This window comes from Chiloscyllium punctatum, chromosome 7 (genome assembly GCF_047496795.1).
Source record: "Chiloscyllium punctatum isolate Juve2018m chromosome 7, sChiPun1.3, whole genome shotgun sequence".
NCBI lineage: Eukaryota > Metazoa > Chordata > Chondrichthyes > Orectolobiformes > Hemiscylliidae > Chiloscyllium > Chiloscyllium punctatum.
Window position 1 is genome coordinate 120,178,897 of NC_092745.1, and position 24,561 is coordinate 120,203,457.

Sequence of the window (24,561 nt, forward strand, 5' to 3'; positions counted from 1 at the left end):
AATTAAGTTATTAAGATGGTCTTTCTATGTAGGTAAAAACAATGACTGCAGATGCTGGAAACCAGATTCTGGATTAGTGGTGCTGGAAAAGCACAGCAGTTCAGGCAGCATCCGAGGAGCAGTGCTCCTCGGATGCTGCCTGAACTGCTGTGCTTTTCCAGCACCACTAATCCAGAATCTGGTCTTTCTCTGTCTCAAACCAGCTAAAGTATCTCACTATATCCTTAGCGTCCTTGACCCTCCATTTCTCCCACGTCTGTCAATGAACAACTCTCTGTTCTCCAGCATGCAATGTCATAAATACACATTATCCAACCATTATCTTACTGTGTGACCTTACTGTGCACAAATTGGCTTCTGCATTTCCTTTATTACATTTCAAAGGTACTGTGTTAATAGTAATGTGATTTGGGGCATCTAGAGAGGGTGAAAATCCAACAAGTTTGTTCATTTTTTTTCTATCTCCAGTTAGCCCAGGTATTAGTCCTGTGGAGATGTACAGCAGTATATTCCAAGGTTAGACTGATCTCATGGAGCAAGCTTCTCACATGGCATGGTAATGGCTTACAGGAAAGTTTACTTGTATTTGCTCCATGAAAGCTATTTAATCATAGCCCAGCAAAGGGACATTTGCAGGTTCATAGCTCCTTGAAAATGGAGTTGCAAGTAGACAGGATAGTAACGAAGGTATTTGGTATGCTTGTCTTTATTGGTCAGTGCATTGTGTGTAGGAGTTGGGAGATCATGTTGTGACTATACAGAACATTGCAGTAGTGGTTGTGGTTCTGTTCACCGAGCTGGGAATTTGTCTTGCAAACGTTTCGTCCCCTGTCTAGGTGACATCCTCAGTGCTTGGGAGCCTCCTGTGAAGCGCTTCTGTGCTGTTTCCTCCGGCATTTATAGTGGCCTGTCTCTGCCGCTTCCGGTTGTCAGTTCCAGCTGTCCGCTGTAGTGGCTGGTATATTGGGTCCAGGACATTGCTGCAAGTTCCCCTTCAAGTTTCATACCATCTTCACTTTGAACTAAAAGACTGTTCCTTTGCTGTTACTGGGTCAAAACCCTGAAACTCCCTTCCCAAAAGGTCTGTCTCTAATTCCCAAGGGTTGCAGCAATTCATTGATGCAGTAAATCACCCCCTTTTCAGGGGCAATTAGGGATGGGCAAGAAATGCTGGATTCGTCAGCAATGCCTTCATCAATGAATGAAAATATTAAAATATTGCCATGCGATGACAGCAACACCCAGGACAGGGTGGAAGTCAGGGCCCAATGGCCAGAGCCTGGGGCTCTAGCAAGCTTGCTGTGCTCGGACTGGGACCAGGAACAGTCGGGGCTTGTCATTCCTCCCCTTTCCCCTGTTGCCTTTCTTCTCGTCAGTGATAGTGACTGTGGGTTTGCAAGGTGCTTTTGAAGGACGTTCAGTGAGTTGCTACAGTGCTTCTTGTAGATGGTACATGGTGCTGCTATTAGATAGGTCACATTGCTGCCAGCTATGGTGAAGGGAATGAATGTTGAAGGTGATGGATATAGTGCCAATCAAACAGGCTGCTTTGCCCTGGATGGTGTCACGTGTTTGGAGTATTGTGAATTTGCATTCATTCCAGGCAAGTGGAAAGAATTTCATCACATCCGGGACTTGTGCCTTGAAGATGGTGGAAGGTATTGCGGGTGCAGGAGATTATTTTGCTGTAACATGATGATTTAACTCTTAGAGAACAAATTAGCTTAGCTTCTTGAAGAAAGATTTCCCAACATATGCTTATCTTTGTGATAGACCATTTGCCAAATAGAAAAATGATTGTGTGGAAATTTAACCAATGAAAAGCAAGCAAGTCAGCAGACAAACCTAGATAATGACTTGGACAAAGACAGCAATCGCGAGAAACATAAAGGATTTCATCATATGAATTTACCTGAAGCAATGAGCCTTCTTCTGCTTGAGATCCCGAGTTAGCAAGTTAAAGAGCGCTTGGTTCAATCAGCATCAATCATTTTCTTTTCTGGTTCTGTTGTAATTAAGGCTATCTATTCCTCTTTCCCTGATTCTAAGAGGACAGATCTTTTTAACTCACTTTAAGCAGACTGCTGGCTATATTTGGAGAAATCAAAGAAGAAAGAGCTTGTCTTTACAGAGCACTTTCCAAATTCCTATTATGTTCTAAAGCACTTCAGAGCCAGTTAATTATGTTTTGAGATACAGTCACTGTTCAAGTATAGGAAAAGGTGACAGTTAATTTATACACACAGGGTTCCCACCAAAGACAACACTGGGGTCTCGGCTACAACTCAGTACAACACTGAGTCACAAGGTCCAAGACTCACTCGAGTACTTGCACGCCACTCCAGTGTTGCACTGATGAAACCAAAGCTCCAGCTTTCTTGTTGGTTGCAGGTTAAGATCCCATGGAGCTATTTTGAAGAAGAGCCAGGGAATTACCCCTAGTGTTCTTGGCTGAAATAAACAGATGGGAATAGTTTAATCTGAAGAAGAGACTCCAGACTACCTACCACATGGAAATCAAAGTCAACAATGCACACAATTAGGCTCCATTCAGTAAGCTGTACTCAGTACACAGCCAACGAAGCAAGTTAAATCAATTACTTCAAGCACAATAATCTTGTTACTGGTAGACATGTTGCTTGTTAAAAATCATATATCAACTGACCTTGTAATAATGAGCAGACTCTTAACATGCGGGCACATCGAGAGAATCAGAGACAGGAAGAGAGAAAAAATAAGGAAGGTGCCAACTGATATATCAAGGTTGGTATCCACTTCCATCTTCAGGACAATTTTGGGCCGATTTAACTAAAAATGATATTTCTCCTGGGAGTTTTTATCCAGGCACACACAATTATTGAGAGAGTGCCATGGATCGCAGAGGTGCTTGCCCAGCAACGTCCTCCATGTGGTTCCTTCTCTCAAGGAGTGTAATACTGTTGGACATGTGTCAGATAACAGGATGTGACAAGAAATAACACTAATTAGAGACTAAGAAACCTCAGCTCTGTCCTTGTGTCCACTAATGGGCAATCAAATCCCTTAGTTTCTGGCATTGGGGGTATCAGGAGGCCAGTAACCTCCATGGGAATGCTGGTAATTCATGTTTCCCTGTGAATAGCTTGCATATTTCGTTTTGAGTTTTGAGGTCCTTCCTTTTTCTCATTGATTTTACATTTTCATATTGGGCACCCTGAATCCTGATAGGATCCCAGCTGAATTATTTTGACTTTATTATTTTTGTTTTTATATGTTAATAAAATAACACTGACTTATTTCTAATGTGCAGCACGGTGGCTCAGTGATGAGCACTGCTGACTCACAGTGCCAGGGACCCGGGTTCGATTCTAGCCTTGTGTGACTTGTTTGCATGGAGTCTGCACATTCTCCCCGTGTCGGTGTGGGTTTCCTCTGGGTGCTCCAGTTTCATTCCACAATCCAAACATGTACAGCTCAGGGGAATCGGCTATGTTAAGTTGTCCAAAGTGTTCAGGGACGTGTAGGTTAGGTGCATTGGTCAGGGGTAAATATAGAGTAACGGATTTGGGTGGGAGGGTCAGTGTGGACTTGTTGGGCTGAAGGGCCTGTTTCCACACTGTAGAGATCCTAAAGAAAGCAGTGATAACTAGAAACCTGTAAGCATCCACACATCCCATATGGAAATATTTGAAAGACACTGCCCTAAACTCTCTAAGGTTTTTGAGAAATGAGCATTAAATAATATTCTCCTGACATCTTCTCATCAAGTCGAACAGAAATGACATCATTGATTGCACCAACCGTGAACATTTTACCGCACTTCGATCTTATTTATATTGGTTCTCAAAGATTTTTTTTTCAATTCTTTAATAAGAGGTGTAAAACACTGGCAAGGCCAGCAATTGTTGTCCATTCCAATATCGCCCTCAAACTGTTTGGCTCACCCAGTCATTTCAGGGGGCAGTCAAGAATCAGCCACACTGCACGGGGCCTGGAGTCACATGTAAGCTTGGCCAGATGACGATGATAGATTTCCTTCCCTTGAGAACAGCAGTGAGCCAGATGGCTTTCCGCGAGGAATCGACAATGGTGTCAAGGTCACTATCACAGATATTAATTTATAAATTCCAGATTTTATGAATTAAGTGTAAATTCCAAAAGCAGCCCTTGTGGGATTCGAACCCATGTACCCGATCCTTGGCCTCTAGATTGTTACTGCACTGACCATGCCACCACTTCCCCTAATCACTGACATTTTCTCCTTCTGATGTTATGAAATAACCGCTAACTTCAATGGAGAGGTGGAAATTCCATTCAACAGACTTGCTGTCAAAGGAACAGGTCAGCCCATGGAGCTTTCACACATGGAGGTCATTCAGCCCATCGATTCTACACCACCCATCTGAGAATACACCTGGAAAATGCAGCACCAGTAAAGGCTAAGACCCAGTGGGCTAACAGAAAGATGAAGTTAATATGAGTCTTTTGGCAAGACTCCTTGTCTGCATGAAATATATAGCCAGTAGGATATCTATCACTGGTTCACCTTCCTTTTAATACAATGGATAAATCATTTCTTTCGAAAAGCAAGATAACTATTGAAATTAGGAACTCGAAATGCAACTTAATTCACAAATTAATTGGGACTATTCTCTAAAGATTACTCAGTTTGATGTCTTGGAGCTCATTACAAATCGAGCACATACTAGCTTTCTCTATCGAGACCTTACAGCAGTGACTGTACTTCCTTGTGTCACAGCTCACTGCATAACATCCTCAAAATCAAGCACCTCCATTCCTGCAGTTGTCACAAAAGTTAACAGTTTTAAACAGTATGCAGAATTTAACCTGTCTTTTAGACTCAGGTTGACAGAAATCATGGACAGGTTTTATTTCATTCATTCATGGGACAGTGTTGTTGCTATCTGCTTGTCCCTAGTTTCCCTTGAGAAGGTGGTGGGGAGCTGCCTCCTTGAACCTCCGCAGTCCATTGCTATGGGTTGACCCACAATGTCATTAGGGAGGGAATTCCAGGATTTTGACCCAGTGACAGTGAAGAAACGGTGATATATTTCCAAGTCAGGACGGTGAGTGGTTTGGAGGGGCACTTGTAGGTGGTGATATTTCCATGTATTTGCTGCCCTTGTCCTTCTAGATGGAAGTGGTCATGGGTTTGTTGTCTAAGGCTCTTGTGGTGAATTTCTGCAATTCATCTTGTAGGTAGTACACACTGCTGCGACTGAGCGTCGGTGGTGGAGGGAGTGGATGTTTGTGGATGTGGTACCAATGAAGCGGGCTGCTTCGTCCTGGATGGTGTCAAGCTTCTTTAGAGTTGTTGGAGCTGCACCCACCCAGGCAAGTGGGGAGTATCCCATCACACTCCTGGCTTGTGCTATGTCAATAGTGCACAGACTTTGCAGAATCAGAGGCCAAGTTCCTTGCTGCAGTGTTCCTCGCCCCTGACCTTCTCTTATAACCATTGTGTTTATGTGGCAAGTCCAGTTAAGTTTGTGGTCAATGGTAGCCCCCAGGATATTGATAGTGGGAGATTCAGTGATAGTAACACCATTGAATGTCAAGGAGTGGTGGTTAGGTTGTCCCTCATTGGAGATGGTTATTGCCTGGCATTTGTGTGATGCAAATGTTTTTTTGCAACTTGTCAGCCCAAGCCTGGATATTGTCCAGGCCTTTTTGCAGCGGACTGCCTCAGTATCTGAGGAGTCGCAAATGGTGCTGAACATTGTACAATCCATGATGAACATCTCCACTTCTGACCTTATGATGAAGCAAAGGTCAACGATGAAGCAGCTGTAGATGGTTAGGCCTAAGACACAACGCTGAGGAACTCCTGCAGAGATGTCCTGAGACCACTGACCTCCAACAACCACAACCATCTTCCTATATGCTAGATATGACTCCAACCAGTGGAGTGTTTGCCCACAGCTGCCAGTGATTTGTGGACGGCACGGTGGCACAGTGGTTAGCACTGCTGCCTCACAGTACCAGGGACCTGGGTTCAATTCCTGCCTCAGGCAACTGTCTGCGTGGAGTTTGCACGTTGTCTGCGTGGGTTTCCTCCGGGTGCTCCGGTTTCCTCCCACAGTCCAAAAATGTGCAGGTTAGGTGAATTGGCCATGTTAAATTGCCCGTAGAGTTAGGTGAAGGGGTAAATGTAAGGTCTGGGTGGGTGGCGGGTCGGTGTGGACTTGTTGGGCCAAAGGGCCTGTTTCCACACTGTAAGTAATCTAATCTAATTTTTTAAAAAGTTCTAATTACCGAACCATCAACATATAACTACTAGTTAAAGCTCAAACCACTTATACAACTCCTCCTCTACATAGACACAAAACGTGTATTACATTTTAATGTTTCAGAAAGTGCCACATGAGCAAAATGAAATTGCATTTATATCTTCTTCTGGAGATGCACAAAGTATATACTTACATTTCGATTTCCACTACTAGTTTTTGTAGGATCCCTACAGTGTGGAAACAGGCCCTTCAGCCCAACAAGTCCACACCGACCCTCCAAAGAATAACCCACCCAGACCCATTCCTCAACCCTATATTTACCTCTGACTAATGCACCTCACTTACACATCCCTGAACACTATGCGCAATTTATCATAACTGATCCACCTAACCAGCACATCTTTGGACTGTGGAAGGAAAGCAGAGCACCTGGAGGAATCCCATGCAGACACACGGAGAATGTGCAAACTCCACACAGACAGTCGGTCAAAGCTGGAATTGAACCCGGGTCCCTGGCTCTGTGAGGCAGCAGCTGCGACTAATCTGATGCCAGTAGTTGTTGTTTATGGGATTCTATCTTGAATCTCCTGCTCTGCCATCTCCCATGGGTATAATGGAAGGAATTACAGACTGATGATGTACCTGATGGACTGTGTTGTGATACATCCTTTCCTAGATCATCAGGTCCTGGGACTTGAACCCAAAGTTTCTGGCTCAGGGGCATGGTCACTACCTACTGAGTTACAACAGCTCCTGCATTGATATGACATCTTTAAAATTGTAAAATGTGTGATGGTATTCCACAGTGAAACTTCTACACCTTACCACATAAGTACATAATCAAAGAGGTGATCAAAATCTTGGGCCAAAGAAGTGGGTTTCGAGGAGCATATTTGAAGAGGACATAAAGAGTAGAAAATCAGAGAGATTTGGGCCAGGGTTTACAAATGTTAGCACCTTAGAAACTGAAATCACAATCGCTGGTGGCGAAGAGATCAAAATTGTGGAATTACAAATTATCAAAATTGATGCACTACAGAAATTCACCAAAGATCCTCAAACAGCACCTTCCAAACCTATAACCCCTTCCATTCAGAAGGACAAGAGCAGCAGATACATGGGAACACCCCCATCTGCAAGTTCCCCTCCATGTCGCTCACCATCCTAACTTGGAAATTTATTGCAGTTCCTTCACTGTCAGTGGATCAACATCCTGAAGTAACCTCCCTGAAGACATTGTGGGTCAATCTGCAACATCCAGACTGCAGCGGTTCAGGAAGGTAGCTTCCCACCACCTCCTTGAGGGCAATGAGAGACGGATAATAAATGCAGGGCCAGCCAGCAATGCCCACACTCCATGAACGAAAAAAAAATTCGAACAGCATCAATATCTTGGAAGATTCCAAATCTGGAGGAGATCACAGAAAGATTTTCCTGCTTTATTATACCTACTGGGAACAGTTATTAGGAAATAGCGCATTAGGTGAATGCAGCAAACGATTTAAAGAATTTACATTGCACAGAAATTGCAATCAAGATTCAATGCTCAGATTGTAATTTGTTTCTCTATCCACTTAAAAAAATTACAATGTATGAGGTTGTATAGGCAGAAGGAGACTTATTTTGGGACGAGGGAGTAATGGAAGATTACACTGTTGAGATATATGACCATAACAATGGAGTTTTGCACTTTAAGGACTTACCAAGGCTTCTTTGTCAGCACATCTAAAACCCTTGACTTGCTAGAATGACAAGACCAACGATTGCATAGGATTACCATCACTTTCTTCTAAGTACCAAGCTGACTCAGTACCTACTCCCCTTGATCACCAGGTTGAATTCCAGCAACTCCCTACCTTCACCACACAAACTGCAATGAATCAACAAGGCAGCTCAATACCACCACCTTCTGAAGGGCAATGAGGGATGAGCAATAACTGTTGGTTTTGCTGATGCTGCACATATTCCAAGAATTACTTTTAAACAATGCAAGCCTCCAGATTCCCTGCTGAAACTGTATGATGCAACAATGGACTACACTTCATTACCATGTTCTGGTCATGTCACTGTGCAACAAAACACATTCAACCGTTAGACTCTGATTACCAATGAGCTGTTAGACAATCAGAAGAAGTTCAAGCTGTACATCCAGAAGGATCTGAAAGAAAAAAATTAAGATGGTACTTCATGAAGGCTTTATAAAATATTAAGTGGCCAAGAATATTACTTTAAATGAAGTTATGATTGCGAGACAAGAGAACATAAATTCATATTAGTGAAAATTACACTTATGTCTTCACTCCAAGTGATAAATGTTTACAATACTTCACTGGGCAGGACAAAGTAGCAAAGCTATGATGGTTATTTGAATTATACCTGAATTGCCATCACAGGAGAGGAAAGGTTGGAGAAGGTTGACTTTTCAGGAGCTGATTGGTCTTTTTTCATCATTATATTCCCTGATATGCATAACCTATCGAGCTAAAATTGCCTTTTTCACAACTTTTTGCTCCATTTTCCATTATAAGGGTGGACAGAATAATATCACAAATCCAAGCCTGTCCGATTCTAATCCGCAAAGCTATAGCTTTTGTATCGTCTTCGAGTTCATTCGACATTCCAAATGTAAAAAAGCACTTCCATTAGGCTGCATTTGAACTAACACCGCAGACGCCAGTATCCTGCCCCCAAGTCATCTTTTATTTACACGTGAGCAATCCTTGATTTTTGTATTGCCTCATTCAGAATCAGGCACCAGAGTTTCAGTATCTCTGACACTCAATCTTTTCATACATCAGGCAGGGCTCCCTGATTGGACCAGATTAACAGCCTCAATCAGGGAACCCATATTCTATGAGGTCCACCGGCTGAACCCTCCGCCTCCGAGCTCAATTTTTACAATCAGGCCTCCCGACCACCTTCCGAGGACCCCTTCGCCTGCCTCCAACAAACTGCATCCACCTGGACACCCCATGCTGGCCTATTACCCACCCTCGACCTCTTCACTTCCAAATGCCGCTGGGACATTAACCGCCTCAACCTGTCTACCCCCCTCCCTCACTACAACCTCTCACCCTCACGACGCGCAGCCCTCCACTCCCTCTGCTTCAATCCCGACCTCACCATCAAGCCAGTGGATAAAGGGGATGCAGTGGTAGTTTGCCACACTGACCTCTACACTGCTGAAGCCAGACGTCAATTTGAAGACACCTCTTCCTACCCCCGCATCACCAAACCATCATCTCCCAGACCATACAGAACCTCATCACTTCAGGAGATCTCCCACCCACAGCTTCCAACCTCATAGTCCGGGAACCCCACACTGCCCAGTTCTACCTCGTTTCCCAAGATCCACAAGCCTGACCACCCTGGCCAACCCATTGTCTCAGCATGCTCCTGCCCCACTGAACTCATTTCTACCTACCTCGACACTGTCCTATCCCCCCAGACCATGAACTCCCCACATACATTCGAGACACCACCCATGCCCTCCACCTCCTCAAAGACTTCTGTTTCCCCATCCCCCAATGCCTCATTTTCACCATGGATATCCAATCCCTCTACACCTCCAACCGCTATGACCAAGGTCTCCAAGCCCTCCATTTCTTCCTCTCCCAACGTCCCCAACAGTACACTTCCACCGACACTCTCATTCGTTTGGCCGAACTGGTCCTCACCCTTAACAATTTCTCCTTCGAATCCTCCCACTTCCACCAGACCAAAGGGGTAGCCATGGGTACCCATATGGGCCCCAGCTATGCCTGTCTCTTTGTTGGCTACGTAGAACAGTCGATCTTCCATAATTACACTGGCACCACTCCCCATCTCTTCCTCTGTGACATTGATGACTGCATTGGTGCCACCTCGTGCTCCCACAAGGAGGTTGAGCAATTCATCAACTTCACCAACGCATTCCACCCTGACCTTAAATTTACCTGGACCATCTTTGACACTTCCCTCCCCTTCCTGGAACTCTCCATCTCCATTAATGACGACTAACTTGACACCGACAGTTTTTACAAACCCACCGACTCCCACAGCTACCTGGATTACACCTCTTCTGACCCTACCTCCTGCAAAAATGTCATCCCATATTCCCAATTCCTCCACCTCCACCGTATCTGCTCCCAGAAGGACCAGTTCCACCACAGAACACACCAGATGGCCTCCTTCTTTAGAGACCGCAATTTCCCTTCCCATGTGGTTAAAGATACCCTCCAACGCATCTTGTCCACATCCCGCCCCTCCGCCCTCAACCCCCACCCCTCCAACCGTAACAAGGACAGAACACCCCCGGTGCTCACCTTCCACCCCACCAACCTTCCATAAACCAAATCATCCGACGACATTTATGCCACCTCCAAATGGACCCCACCACCATGGATATATTTCCCTCCCTACCCCTTTCCACTTCTGCAAAGACCGTTCCCTCCATGACTACCTGGTCAGGTCCACGCCCCTCAAAAACCCACCCTCCCATCCTGGCACCTTCCCCTGCCACCGCAGGAATTGCAAAACCTGCGCCCACACCTCCTCCCTCACCTCCATCCAAGTCCCCAAAGGAGCCTTCCACATCCATCAAAGTTTTACCTGCACATCCACCAATATCATTTATTGTATCCGTTGCTCCCGATGCGGTCTCCTCTACATTGGGGAGACTGGACGCCTCCTAGTAGAGCGCTTTAGGGAACATCTCTGGGACACCCACACCAATCAACCACACCGCCCTGTGGCCCAACATTTCAACTCCCCCTCCCACTCTGCCGAGGACATGGAGGTCCTGGGCCTCCTTCACCGCCACTCCCTCACCACCCGACGCCTGGAGGAAGAACGCCTCATCTTCCGCCTCGGAACACTTCAACCCCAGGGCATCAATGTGGACTTCAACAGTTTCCTCATTTCCCCTTCCCCAGCTCACCCAGCTCCAAACTTCCAGCTCAGCACTGTCCCCATGACTTGTCCTACCTGCCTATCTTCCTTTCCACCTGTCCACTCCACCCTCCTCTCTGACCTATCACCTTCATCCCCTCCCCCACTCACCTATTGTACTCTATGCTACTTTCTCCCCACCCTCACCCTCCTCTCATTTATCTCTCCACCCTGCAGGCTCCCAGCCTCTATTCCTGATGAAGGGCTTTTGCCTGAAACGTCGATTTTCCTGCTCCTCGGATGCTGCCTGAACTGCTGTGCTTTTCCAGCACCACTCTAATCTACAATCTTTGAACAAAATGTGACATACTGCTATGTTAAAGTAACTATATAAACACAAGTTGTTACCTAAAGTGGGAGCAGGTGCTGACAAATGACAATAAAAAGACCAGACATAAGCCTACCAGCGGAGTCTGTTTTTAAATAAATGTACCAGCTTTTGTATAGTCTCCGAGATCATTCGACATTCCAAATACAAATGCATCTATATTGGGCTGCATTTGGAGTCAGTGAGGAAATTTGCTGATTTGGTTTTGTTGAGGTTCGATGATAAGTTGATACATTATTTAAAAACAAACTTCAGTGGTCGGCTAATTCCTGGTCTTTTTGTTGCTATTTGTAAGCATCTCCTCCCACTTTAGATAACAAAAAACTCTTGTTTATATATGATTTGGAGATGCTGGTGTTGGACTGGGGAGTACAAAGTTAAAAATCACACAACACCAGGTTATAGTCCAATAAGTTTAATTGGAAGCACTAGCTTTCGGAGCGCTGCTCTTTTATCATGTGGTTGTCACCTGATGAAGGAGCAGCACTCCAAAAGCTAGTGCTTCCAGTTAAAGCTGTTGGACTATAACCTGGTGTTGTGTGATTTTTAATCATGTTTATATAGTTACTTTCACAGTGTGTCACAAGGAGGTTGTCATTACTGTAATCAGACATAAGGTGACAAGTCAAAATGTAATCTGACCAGAAGCTTGTTCAAAGATGTCAGCCAGGTGTACCTCATAGAATATGTCAATTTGGTCCAATCAGGGAGCCCTGCCTAACGTATAAAAAGTTTGAGTGTCAGAGATACTGAAACTCTGGTGCCTGATGCTGAATGAGGCAATACTAAAGGCAAGGATTGCTCACGTGTAAATGAAAGATGACTTCGGGACGGGATACTGGCGTCTGCGGTGTTATTTCAAAAGAGAGAATTTTCAGGGGTTTATTAAAGGAGGAGAGAGAAATGGATGTAAATTTTACTGAGAGGATTCCAGGGGTTAGGGCGCAGACAGGTGAAGTATTGGTGATCACTGGTGAGGAATGGAAGTGAGGAGGCAAAAGAGGCCAGAATTGAAGAATGTAGAGTTCTGGGAGGATTTTAGAGTTGGAGGAAGTTGAAGAAATAAGGAAGAGCAAACCTTCGAAAGGACTTGAGCATAAAGGAGGCAGCTTTCAAATCAAGGCGTTACATGTCGAAAAGTCGATATTTCTCAGTGAATGATGGGTGAAAGGAATTTGGTTTGAGATGGAATATAATTTAAAATGAAATTGGGAGTATCTATAATGGGCAACTGATCCACATCACAAGTTTTATTGCCCAGGCTGCAAATTGAAAATCTACCCAGTCCTGTTCGGCGATGTTAAAATATTGTAGGGCAATTAGAACAACTTCAACCAATGTGACCTTGACAGTTGCTTCAAGATTAAAATGCAAACATAGTCACAGTTACAAAAAGGAAAAAAAGACTTGCACATATAGCACCTCTCACAACCTCAGGACATCGCAAAGTACTTCACAACACGAAATACGTTTTGAAATGAAGTTACCAATGCAAAGTAGAGAAGGGTAGCAGCCAGTCTTTACACAGCAAGATTCCATTAACACCAAGAAGGCTTAATCTACTGAAATAACATTGAAATAATATTGCTTCAGAGGATATTGGCCAGGATACAAAAACACTCTTTTACTTTTTCGAAATTGTATCGGGCCCACCAGAGAAGGCAGACAAGGCCCCCACTTTAAAGACTCTGTTAAAGATGACACTCTGACAGTGCAGCACTCCCCCAAATCCTGTACTTGATATTCCACCCTGCACTTTGCACTTAAATATTACAGAATGGGGTTTGAATAAACTGAGGCAAAACAAATGCAATAAAATATCCATTATGGTCGCTTCAGCTGATTTCCAAATAGGAATCTGCACTTTTAGGAGTTTGCTTTGACTCTGTGTTTGATTTGTTTTGGCTTTCTCCGTGAATAGATTCAGACTGGAGGCCATTTCACCCTTTTCCCAAGTTCCTCAACTTCAGGACTTTTGTGCTGTTTTTATCTGCTATTTGGCTTTGGCTGAATGTGATCACTTTGCAAAAGATGTCTGAAGAGACCGTGAGGTATCAGTATCAGTAAAAGTCATCAATTCAAGACGACACGAGAGATTTTACATAAACTTACATAAAACCCGAGCTGGAAAAGGAATCTCTGGAGAGTTCAAGATTATCAAGCCTTACAAAAAAGTGTTCAAATCTGTAAACAAGATCCACTTGATACTCAGCAGTAGGAAAGCAACACTAATGTATGAGGACGCTAAAAAAGGAAGAACAGAAGGTTTATGAATTGACAAAGTGATAATATAAGTAGTGCAATTATTTTGTTATTGACTGTAATCACCATAAAATCATTGTTGGAACTCCACTTGAAATATTATGTTAAACTCACAGCATTTTTGGTGCTTATAAAACATTGAACAGACGATGTTCGATGTCTAACTTGCATTTAGTGCTGAATTACCAAAATGGTCTCCAATTTGTTCATGATCTCATGCTCCTCTTTGCCTGAGAGCTTTTACAGGTCAAAGGAGGTTTGTCTGACTTTCTTTCTCTGTCAAGAATTTTAAAAACATAATTACATTCCTTCCCCATATACTGTAGCTTCTTGGCACAGTTTGTGACCTCTCAGTAGTTGCTTTGACCCACAAGGCCATAAAGCCAGTAATATACTGAAAGAGAAATATAGCTGAAGACAATTCATGTAAAGATGTACATACCAGTCCCCTGAAATCTCTTCATTTATTTAATGCTATCTGACACACTGAATGTTGGTATTCATAAAATTGCCTTCTTAACTTCTGACACATTTTGGCAGGTTGTCAGGTTAGTTTGCAAAATATTTTTTTTTGCATCCATAGAATATTCTCAAATTACATTTTTGAGAATGAGTTTATCTCGGGGCTATACATTAAATACGCTTTGAAGAGCTTTATCCGGCACTTTTAGTTCAGCGCATTAACAAACTCCTCCGAAGGATGTGTCAGTTTTGAAAGTTATTTCCTGAATCAAACCTGGTAAGAATCAAAGAAGAAACAACTTGCATTTATATAGCACATTTTCATATCTCGCCCAAAAAGGTGGCGCCTCCAAAAAGAGCACATTCCCTCAGTACAGCAATGAAGAGCCAGCCTGGATCAATGGCTCCCAAACTGGGTTCAAGGGCCCCTTAAGGGTTTGTCGATCCCTTTGCAAAGAGTTTGCAAAATAATAAGGAAGTGCTCACTGTTAACCACTCCAGCCTGCATACTTGAGAAGGCATGGGGTGGACAGATGAAGTGAGAAGTCATAAGTGAATGGGTAAGTGGCTGAAGACATGGCTGTGTGCAAATGGGGAGATGGTAGCAGGCACAGTGGTAATACAGAGTAGGCTGTCTATCTGAGTTAGAGGGCTGTGCACACAAAGGAGTGTTGAGAACAACATAACTATCACCAATATGCTCTCAGTGAACTAATCCATGGTGGGATTTAGTGGAAATCAGCCTTGTCCAAGTGGACAGTGATTTTTTAAATATAAAATTAATACATAACCTTAAATATAAATACAAATAGGGAATACACAATAAATGGGAATATACTGAGATGAAGTGAGAAATCTAGCCATGCAAGTGCACGGTTCCCTAAAGGTATCAGTACGGATGAAGAAGGTTCTAAAGAAGGAATATGGAATGCTCTCCTTCCCTGGCAGAGGGATAGATGACAAAAGTAGGGATATAATGATCAAACTGTATAAGACACCAGTGAGGCCACAACTGGAGTATTGTGTGCAACCTTGGTCACCACGTTACAGGAAGGATGTAACTGCCCTGGAAATGGTGCAAAGAAGATTCACTGGAACGTTGCCAGGGCTGGAGAATTGTAGCTGTGAGGAGAGATTGAAGAGGTTGAGGTTGTTTTTCTTGGAACAGAGAAAGCTGAGGGGTGACATGATTGAGGTATATGAAACTGTACGAGATCGAAATATGGCAGATAAGAGAAGCCTGCTTCCCTTGGCAGAGAGTTCAAAAACCAGGAGTCATAGACTCAAGCTCAGTGGCAGAAGGACTTGAGGGGATGTGAGGAAAAACCTTTTTACGCAGAGGGGTCTGAAATTCACTGCCAAAGTTGGCGGTGGAGGCTAAGACCCTAAACTCTTTTAAAAAAAAAACCTGTATCTGCACCGTAAGTGTTATAAGCTGCAGGGCTATGGGCCATGCGCAGAAGATGACATTAGAAAGAGCATTCGGGTCAGCATGGACAAGTTGGGCCAAATGGTCCCATTCTGTGCTGTTACATTTCTATGCTTCTAAACTATTTATTTAATTAAATAGAAATATTTAAATTCAAACAAATACCTGTTTGTTAAAGGCATTATTAAAATATGTTCACTTGGAGTGCATCTGTTTTGTGGGCATTATAGAGTATTTAGCTCTGCATACATAGTTACAAAGAGGTTCTTCAACAAATAAAAAAATGAGAAATGGATTTCATTTCGTAATCTTTAACAGGATGGGGGTGTACCTGGCAAAGATATCGCCAACATTTATTGCTCACCCCTAATTGCACTTCTCATTTCAGAAGTTGAGAATCAACCCCTTGATGGGGTCAGCTATAGGAATTACTTTTTACAGGATATGAGTGAAACAGATGCTTTTTTTCCAGCAATCAGTGCTAGTTTTATGAACCCAGCTTTAAATTATTGTTTTTTTTTTCTTAAATTAACTTAATTTAAATTCCAACAGCTGCCATGATGGAATTTGGAGTTGTGGGAGCCCTCAGGGTCTTTGGATTATGAAACATTCCACATGAACAAGGATCCTATATGTTGACACCATGGTGCAATTAATGAAGAAATGGGAAAAGAAGGCCATTCAGCCCCTTGAGTGCTCTGTACTATACAATCAGATCACGGTTGATCTATATCAACTCAAGTTCCCATGCTGCCCCCATTGATTCCCTTAGTATCCAGAAAGGGTGTAACATCAGCAGCACAGCAATAAATCTAAATGGATTTAAACATACATTTATGTAAAGAGCTTTTTTTTTAAAAACAGCCTCAACTTGCTTTATTTCATGCTGATACTTGAATTGATAACTGAGAAATGAAGTGAATCTGCCTGTAAGTTCCAGCCCTCCTCACAGAAATGTGTCATCATGAACGATTGCATTTTTAATAAAAATGTAATTAAGAGAAGTCAAGATTAAATGAGTGAAAGTTCTGAATCTGCTTGGGATGAAGGTTTGATTGTGACGCTCACTCAAACCTGTATCCTTTACGAGCAATAGAGCAAACCGAAGCAGAAATGACCAGGTAATGAAGATAGATGCATTCAGTTATCAGTGAGCCATTACTGGGGCGCGCTGTTACATTAAAAAATCACAGATAGCTTGACGGCACTTGCCACATAGGAACTAATTCATGGGCAACAGTGCACAATGTGCAGTGTGCATTGCAAATGCATTTAGGGCACTAATTAAGCAATGTTGAAACATCAAGAAAGCTCTCTTGTTTTAAATCCCTGTTAAAGGAAGTGCATGGTGGTATTGTTAAAGGGAGTACACACGAGGTTCTGTGTATGGACTCAAGAAGACTATGAAGAGCCCAGGTGCAAAAAAGGAGCATCACTCTCCGCTCAGAAACAGAGGTGAACGCTGCCTTTAGCAATCAGGCAGGCTGCACACTCAATGTTCTGCCAGTGATAGAATGATGAGAATGAGACCTGAATTCTACCAATGGACCATGCATGAGTCTTGATGACAGCTGCCTTTTAATTCCACTTTTAACTATTTCACTGCCAAATGCTGCTGAAGATCCAAGAATAAGGCTGCATTGAAGAAATACCTGCAATTATATTGCACCTTGAAGTCAATTTAACCTTTCTGAAGTGTCGTCACTGTTATAATGCATGAAAGCCAATTTGCACACAGTAAGCGCTGACACACAACAATGTGCTAACAACTTGGTAACTGTTTTCATGACTTTTCACTCAGCAATTCTGCTTCTCCTTCAAGACAGCGGCATGGGGATCTTCCACTTCCACCTTGGGTAAGCCAAGGATATGCCCAGACGCAAGACATCTTAAAAACTTCCGATCATCACATTTAAACATGCCTTATGCACCCATCAAGAATGTTTACTTCTGGTCATTAATCTGTAACTGTTGCACCGGGAGTTAGACTCCTTGGGACAAGCACAGTTTGAACTCATCACTAAGTTCAAATTTTAGGTTTCCCACCAGTAAAAAAAAGGAAAGTGTCAGTAAAGGGGGTGCAACTTCTACATTGGACCCTGTACACCATTTTTAATGGTCTGTAGGGGTTTTTTCCAGCCTCTTAAAGATCTTTTGACTTCAGCCACATACAGTAATCCATTCCTGCTGGCTCTTGATATTCAGCTAGAATTTTCTCCAAAGCAATTTAACAAAAGCTGGTTAGTGTTTGTTGTTCCTTCTTTGAATTGCACTTACCTTATGTAGTAGAAGGGAACAACAAACGTAATTTCATTTTAAAATATGGATTAATATACAACATTGTCTGCAGTAACAGATTTAAAGCTCTTGCTGGAGGCTTGCAAGCTGTAGAATATAAATACTGTACATAATAAAGACCATCCTCACTGGTTTAATAATATATAACGATTCATGCACAGTCGCATGTTTAATACGTTACCCTATTTTCTCATAAGATAGTATTAGGATAGATTTACAACAGGCAGAGTTGTTGAGTAAACCAATATGTACTTGCAGCTATAATTTTATTTGAACTTTGCAAAATGAATTGCAGCAATAATTAGAAGTCATCAGACATGAGTTATTGCTATGCAGTTTCACTGTCTTGTTTTTTTTTCTGGCTATAGGCTATTTATGTTCATTGCACCAAACATATTAAGATATTTGTTTTTGTATCGTAGAGCAGTGCAGCATAACAAGAGGCCATTCAGCCCACTGTGTTAGTGTTGGCCCTTTGAAAAAGGTAGTCCCAAATCTCTTTCTTATTGTTTTCCAATAGCCCAGCAAGTTGTTTTTTCCAGTATTCCTTTTAAGGTTTTTGTTGAATTTGCTTCCATCATCCAATGCATTCCAGCTCACGATAACTCTTTCTGTGTCCACAGTACCATCTTCAGACTGGCTCAGCATGGAAGCTTGTTGCCTGCCGTTGGCAGAATTGGGTGATTCTCGCAGTAATCCTGGGTCTAATGACCATTGTGCCATTTACTGTGCACAGGATGATGACAGCCTTCCATGACCCACCACCCCATTCTCTCTTTAAAGCAGCATCTGTTTGCTTTGGACTACTGTCAGAAACCTTCCTGATCAAGTGAGTATGATTGGCTTTATTTTTGTTGGTTGCAAATGAACAGCTTTTAGCCCCAGAGTGCTCTTTGCCACCCCGCTGAAGGCTTCAGGAAGGGAATGAACACTTGTTGGTAAGTAATAAGCTGCTCACTATACTAAGAGCTGCAGAGTGGGTTGAAAATTACATATCCACAAATGTTTAATTTCCCACTTTCAATGAGTTTGTAATAAAGTATGCAATAAGAGATTAATCATGCTGGGTTACATACTAAAATGGACGCCTTGTGGTCACAATGTCTGCAGAATCATTGTTGTGACACAAGTAGAGGCAGAAGTCTATCCATTGTCTTACTCCTTACTTATACATCAGCTGGAAATGGCATTAGCTGTTGAGGTGTTATTCTGTTTTTTTTCAAATTAAGATGGGATTCCTTATATGGCAACAGCATGATTACTGTCGATAGAGCTGACTTAATGAAATTGTCACATGCAGAGCAACTTTTGATCTCAAAATGATATAAGGAATGCAATTCTCTGAACATTTTTTAATCTAATTCTCCCCACTTCAGTGTTTTAGCTATTTTATTTATTTTTTATTAAGGTCAGTATTCAGTCAAGCAATGATAAATGTCCAAGACATGCACAACACAAAGCATGGTACAAAGTTATCTCCTGTCCTAAGTCAAACGTGGATGTTTACTATGTAAAGATCTTCTGGTACAGTAATAGCGTCCCAAACTCAGGGTTAGAAGCTCTGAGTTCAAATCCAAACATGGAATTTGATGGTCATGGACAGTGAATCATTAATATGCTAAACAGGTTGACTATCAATCCTTAAATCCTTCACATATATCCATGGCAGACTATAAGACTGGGTCAGCCAGAACTGTGCTTTAACTGCAGTGCAGCCATCTCCCCTTGTTAAAGGACAACATTTAAAAGGCACCTGGATAGGTATATGAATAGCAAAGGTTAAGTGGGATATGGGCGAAGTACTGACAAGTGGGACAATATTAATTTAGAATATCTGGTCAGCATAGACAAGTTGAATCAAAGGATGTGTTTCTGTGTTGTAATATCTCTATGACTCTGTGACTCCATGCATAGGGTCTTGCTCTGAGCAACTGCCATCCCTGTTGTGAGGAACTACTACACACACATTTATTACAGTACATAATTATACATTACAATAACTTGACCTCCTCGAGTATTTTAGGTTTAGATTTAGATTAGATTCTCTACAATGTGGAAACAGGCCCTTCGGCCTAACAAGTCCACACCGACCCTCCGAAGGGCAACCCACCCAGACCCATTCCCCTACATTTTACCTCTGACTAATCCACCTAACACTACGGGCAATTTAGCGTGGCCAATTCACCTAACCTGCACATCTTTGGACTGCGGGAGGAAACTGGAGCACCCAGAGGAAACCCACGCAGACACGGGAAGAATGTGCAAACTCCATAAGACAGAGCCCATGTATGATCAAGTGCAGCCTGGGGAAAAATATGGCAGTATGAGGGACACACTCCAACATGACATTCTGCCGTTTTCTCCTTAGAGAAATTTTCAAGGTGAGCCACTTTGCAATAAAATGACAATGACTTAAGTGAGTCACTTTTTGCAGAGACTGCTGCTACAATTTTCCAGAGACTGTGATTATATTCCCCATTTAGAGGAAGCTGTGAAACTTCCAACTGACCGTTAGACTCCAAGAGAGCTGAGGAGCCAAGGACATGTGAGTTTGTATATTAGATTGCATTCCATATAAAGAGGGAGAAAGTAAAAACTGTCCCCTTTCAGGTTAGTCTGTCTTTTTAACTGTGAATGGGACACTGCTACTGTTCAGTGCTCATGTGCCCCCCTCCTAAAGTGTTCCAATCTTGGAAAGATTCGGAGTCATTATCTAAGCAAGACATTTTCCTGGTGTTCTGGCCAACATTCTACCCTCAAACAAGCACAATAATTCTGTGCCCTATTGCTACATTGCCATAGCTGCCAAATTACTGACAAACGTTGCAAGTTATTGCACTTAGTGCATTTGGAGACTTGTCATTGAGATGTAACTTTATAAGCACAGCTTGGTCCGTCAGTTTACTCATAGTCAGTAATGGATGAGAATTTATAGCACATAAACAGGTCCAACAAGCCCGAGCTGTTATTTATGCTCCACATGAGTGAAATTTCAACTAATAACAGAATAAAGAATCAAACGTCTCCCAATAAATTATCTCGAACATGTCCTGAAATTGGGGCTCAAGGAAATGATGCCTGTCTGAATGTATATATACTACTGAAAAGACGAAGTTCAGTCAATAATCCCAAAGACAAAGGAAATTGCACATATTAACAAGACGATTCAATGGGCCAAAACAGGAAGAACATGGAATTCATCATCACTTGGAAATTTATGGAGCCTGCAAGAATGGGAAATGTGGCATGAGGACTAAGTTAATTCAACAAAATTTTGATTTCCCAACAGTGGATTGAGATAGCAAGATAAAGGTTTGTGGTGCATCAAGTCTCATCCTTGTCGTTAAAATATTGTAAGTTATGTCCTACCTTAATGATAATGGCCACTGTGTTTGAGAATCTTGCGACAGCTGGTTCACACTTGTTTAAAGGTGTTTCACATCACTCGGTTTCATTTAGTTTTCGCTCAGGTCCATGGTTTGCCTTGCGGGGAGGGCAGCAGGAGAAAGGCAGCTGACTTAGAGTCTCAGGATCAGCCGGGCTGAATCAGTGATAGTGTTGGGGGTATTGTGGATGGGGTCAGGAATAGGGAGCAGTGGAAGGTCAAAGGAAGGAGAAGACAGAGGATAAGGTAGGGCATGGGGGATTCGAAGAGGAATGTTGGAGAGAACAAAGTCGGAGGTCGGGGCGACTGGCGGAGTATGGAAGGGCTTGGTGTAGTGAGTGCTGGGAGCAATCAGATGAAGTTACAAAGTCAGGAGCCTAAAAAATAGTGATGTGGAGGTTCCAGTATTGGACTGGAGTGGACAAAGTTAAAAATCATACCAGACCAGGTTACAGTCCAATGGGCTTATTTGGAAGTACAAGCTTTCGGAGTGCTGCTCCTTCGTCATGTAGCTAGTGGGGCAGGATCATAGGACACAGAATTTATTGAGTTATACAGTGAAAAGTGTCGTTTTGCGTGCTACACGGACAGCTTGTAGCATACAAAGTGCATTAAGCTTATAGAATAGAGTGTAGAATACAGTGTTACAGCCACAAAGTACAGAGAGAGAGATCATTTGTGTATATAGAGGAATCTCGATTATCCAAAGGACACGGGCAGGGAGGACTTTGTTCAGAAAATCGAATGGCGAATGACACAGTTTAGCCAAGCATCAGGAACTTGCGATCTTGTCCGGATAATTGAATGCTGGATAATCGAGGTTCCTCTGTATAAATTTTTATGCCTTCTGTCTGACAGAAGAGGGTGGAAGAGAATATGACCAGGATGATAGAAGTCTTTGATTATGTTGGTTGCTTTCCCGAAGCAGTAGGAAGTGTAGATGTTTGGACAATGCAGACACTGTTTTAATAGTTAAAGATCACATGACATCAGGTAATAGCCCAACAGGTTTACTTGGAAGTACTAGCTTTCAAATGTTAATTCTGATCTCTCTCTGTCTCTCTCTGCACTTTGTCTGTAACACTGTATCCTGCATTCTGTTGTGCGAGCTTAATACACCTTGTATGTCTGTGGACCATGCAAAACAGGACTTTTCACTGTATCTCGTTTAACATGACAACACTAAATCAATCAATCAAATGTGTGTTGATTCTCAGAGCTTTTTCTGGCAGAGTCCTCACAGTGCTTTGAGTTAACCTCCAATATATCACTCGTCTCTGCTTAGAGCAACCTCAGACGGTCTGTTTCACAATCCATAAAAGGGAGGGTCAGCCGATCCCAAATTTCAGCCATGTCCCAAAATTGGCAAGTACAGTACTTGACACTAATGTGGATATTCAACTTCTTTTTAAAAAACCCACAACATTTCTTTTTACACAATAAAGAAAATGTCTTTAGTTCCGTTGTAACCACCAAATGTATGGCAACCAGGCTACATGCCAGTGCAGTTAGTTCTCTGACTAAGCTAACCTCAACAAATAATTGTGTTCTCTCCACCCCGGAGGCTCCTAGCTTCATTCTGATGAAGGGCTTTTGCCTGAAACGTCGACTCTCCTGCTCCTCGGACACTGCCTGACCTGCTGTGCTTTTCCAGCACTACACTCGACAAATAATTGTGATGCACTCTGATTAGTGTGAAACCAATATGACACAAGATACAATAGAGCCTCGACTTACGAACTTAATCCATTCCGGGACCCGGTTCGTGAACTGAAAAGTTCGCGAACCGAATCAATTTTCCCATTGTTCGGATATTCAAAGTGCGCGTAGCAAAGCAGAATAATGACAATGAAAGCATGGGCTTTTTGTGTTTGTACCTTCACTCGTACCTTGAATTTTGTACGTACGTTGAAGCAAAATTTTACGTACAATCCTGTTCGTAAACCGATTTGTTCGTGAACGGGGTCGTTCGTATGTCAAGGCGCTACTGTATTTACAAGTGAAGCTTAGGTTTGAGAAGCACCTTAGCCACTGTGGTGCTCTCAAGTTTGATGTTAATGGTAATGTCGTAAAGCAGGAAAGACTTGGCAATGATTCAGAACTTCTCTTTATGACCATGAGGTTCTTCTGTTAACCCTCTGGAGCTATCACATTGTCAGTTAATGTTGGGTTTCATCCCCGATGCAGAGCCACAGCTGCACATGGCCAGCACTTTCAATGATGATTGCAATGATGTGGGAAAGGGAAGGGAGAGAGAGAGAGAGAGAGTACGGGTTGCTCACACTTCCCGTTCTTGAATCATGATCCTCGCTGATGTTCCAAGTTAGATTCCAAAATGAAATCTGGTTTTATAGTTTTTTTTTATTCATGGTGACCATTCACTGAAATGCAGAACTGTAGTTTTTCTTTAACAATAAAGCAGAAATGTATTACTTAAAAGGGGAAAAATAAATTAAAACCAAGAACACAGTTTGAAAGATCTCAAAACATACAGCAAAACAAAATGTCATCTGTTCCTCAATATCATCACTTGACACCGATCCAAATCCGGAGAAATTACCTCTTGATATCAAATCTTTAGGTTAGTCTTAACTGCTTCTCCCCGGTTCTGTCCTGTGAATGGTGAAGTCTTATGTGGTCACTCATAGAACTGAAGGCTTAGATTTTCTCAGTCTTTTAATATCCTGCCGATTTCTAACTAAACATTCCAGGACTGGACATTTCATAAGTTATACTTTTACACCAGGGGACTGATCTTTCATTGAACTCTATTCTGCTCCTATTTCTGCTTCTTATGGCAGTCAGGTCACCTTCCAAACTGCCCAAAAAGCTTTCTTTCCCAGGTTTTATAAGCAAAAAATCAATTCGCGTTTACTTCCAATGTGTGCTTCCTGGTGTAAACCCTATGACAGTGTCAGCTGACACCCAGTGTCACTTGCAGCTGTGCATTGTTGCCAATCCAGAAATGCGTACAATTCCAGAAACACGACATTATCCGGTAAACTTCCAAAGATGGCACAGGCAAAAGGACAGAAAAGTAACATGGTATTGAAATGGAGTACAGCAGCAGTGGGCAGGGGAGTGGTAGTGAAGATGAGGGGACGCTCAGGACAAGTGGTGAGTGAGGACGGGAGAGCAGGCATTACTGGGACAGGACATGGGGGGCGGTGGTGTGCTGGTGATGGGACAGGACAGAGAGAGGGGATGTTGATGGGACAGGTAAGAGAGGAGGAACGGT

General features: G+C 42.7%; 1 protein-coding gene across 1 annotated transcript in view; it reads left to right on the plus strand.

Moving 5' to 3' along the window:
• Positions 1-24,561, plus strand: part of LOC140480094 (uncharacterized) — a 265,170-nt gene that overhangs the window by 197,285 nt on the left and 43,324 nt on the right. The window contains exon 4 of the mRNA XM_072574734.1: positions 18,562-18,767. Within this exon, the coding sequence (XP_072430835.1) occupies positions 18,562-18,767 (206 nt within the window). The remainder of the gene's footprint in view (positions 1-18,561; positions 18,768-24,561) is intronic.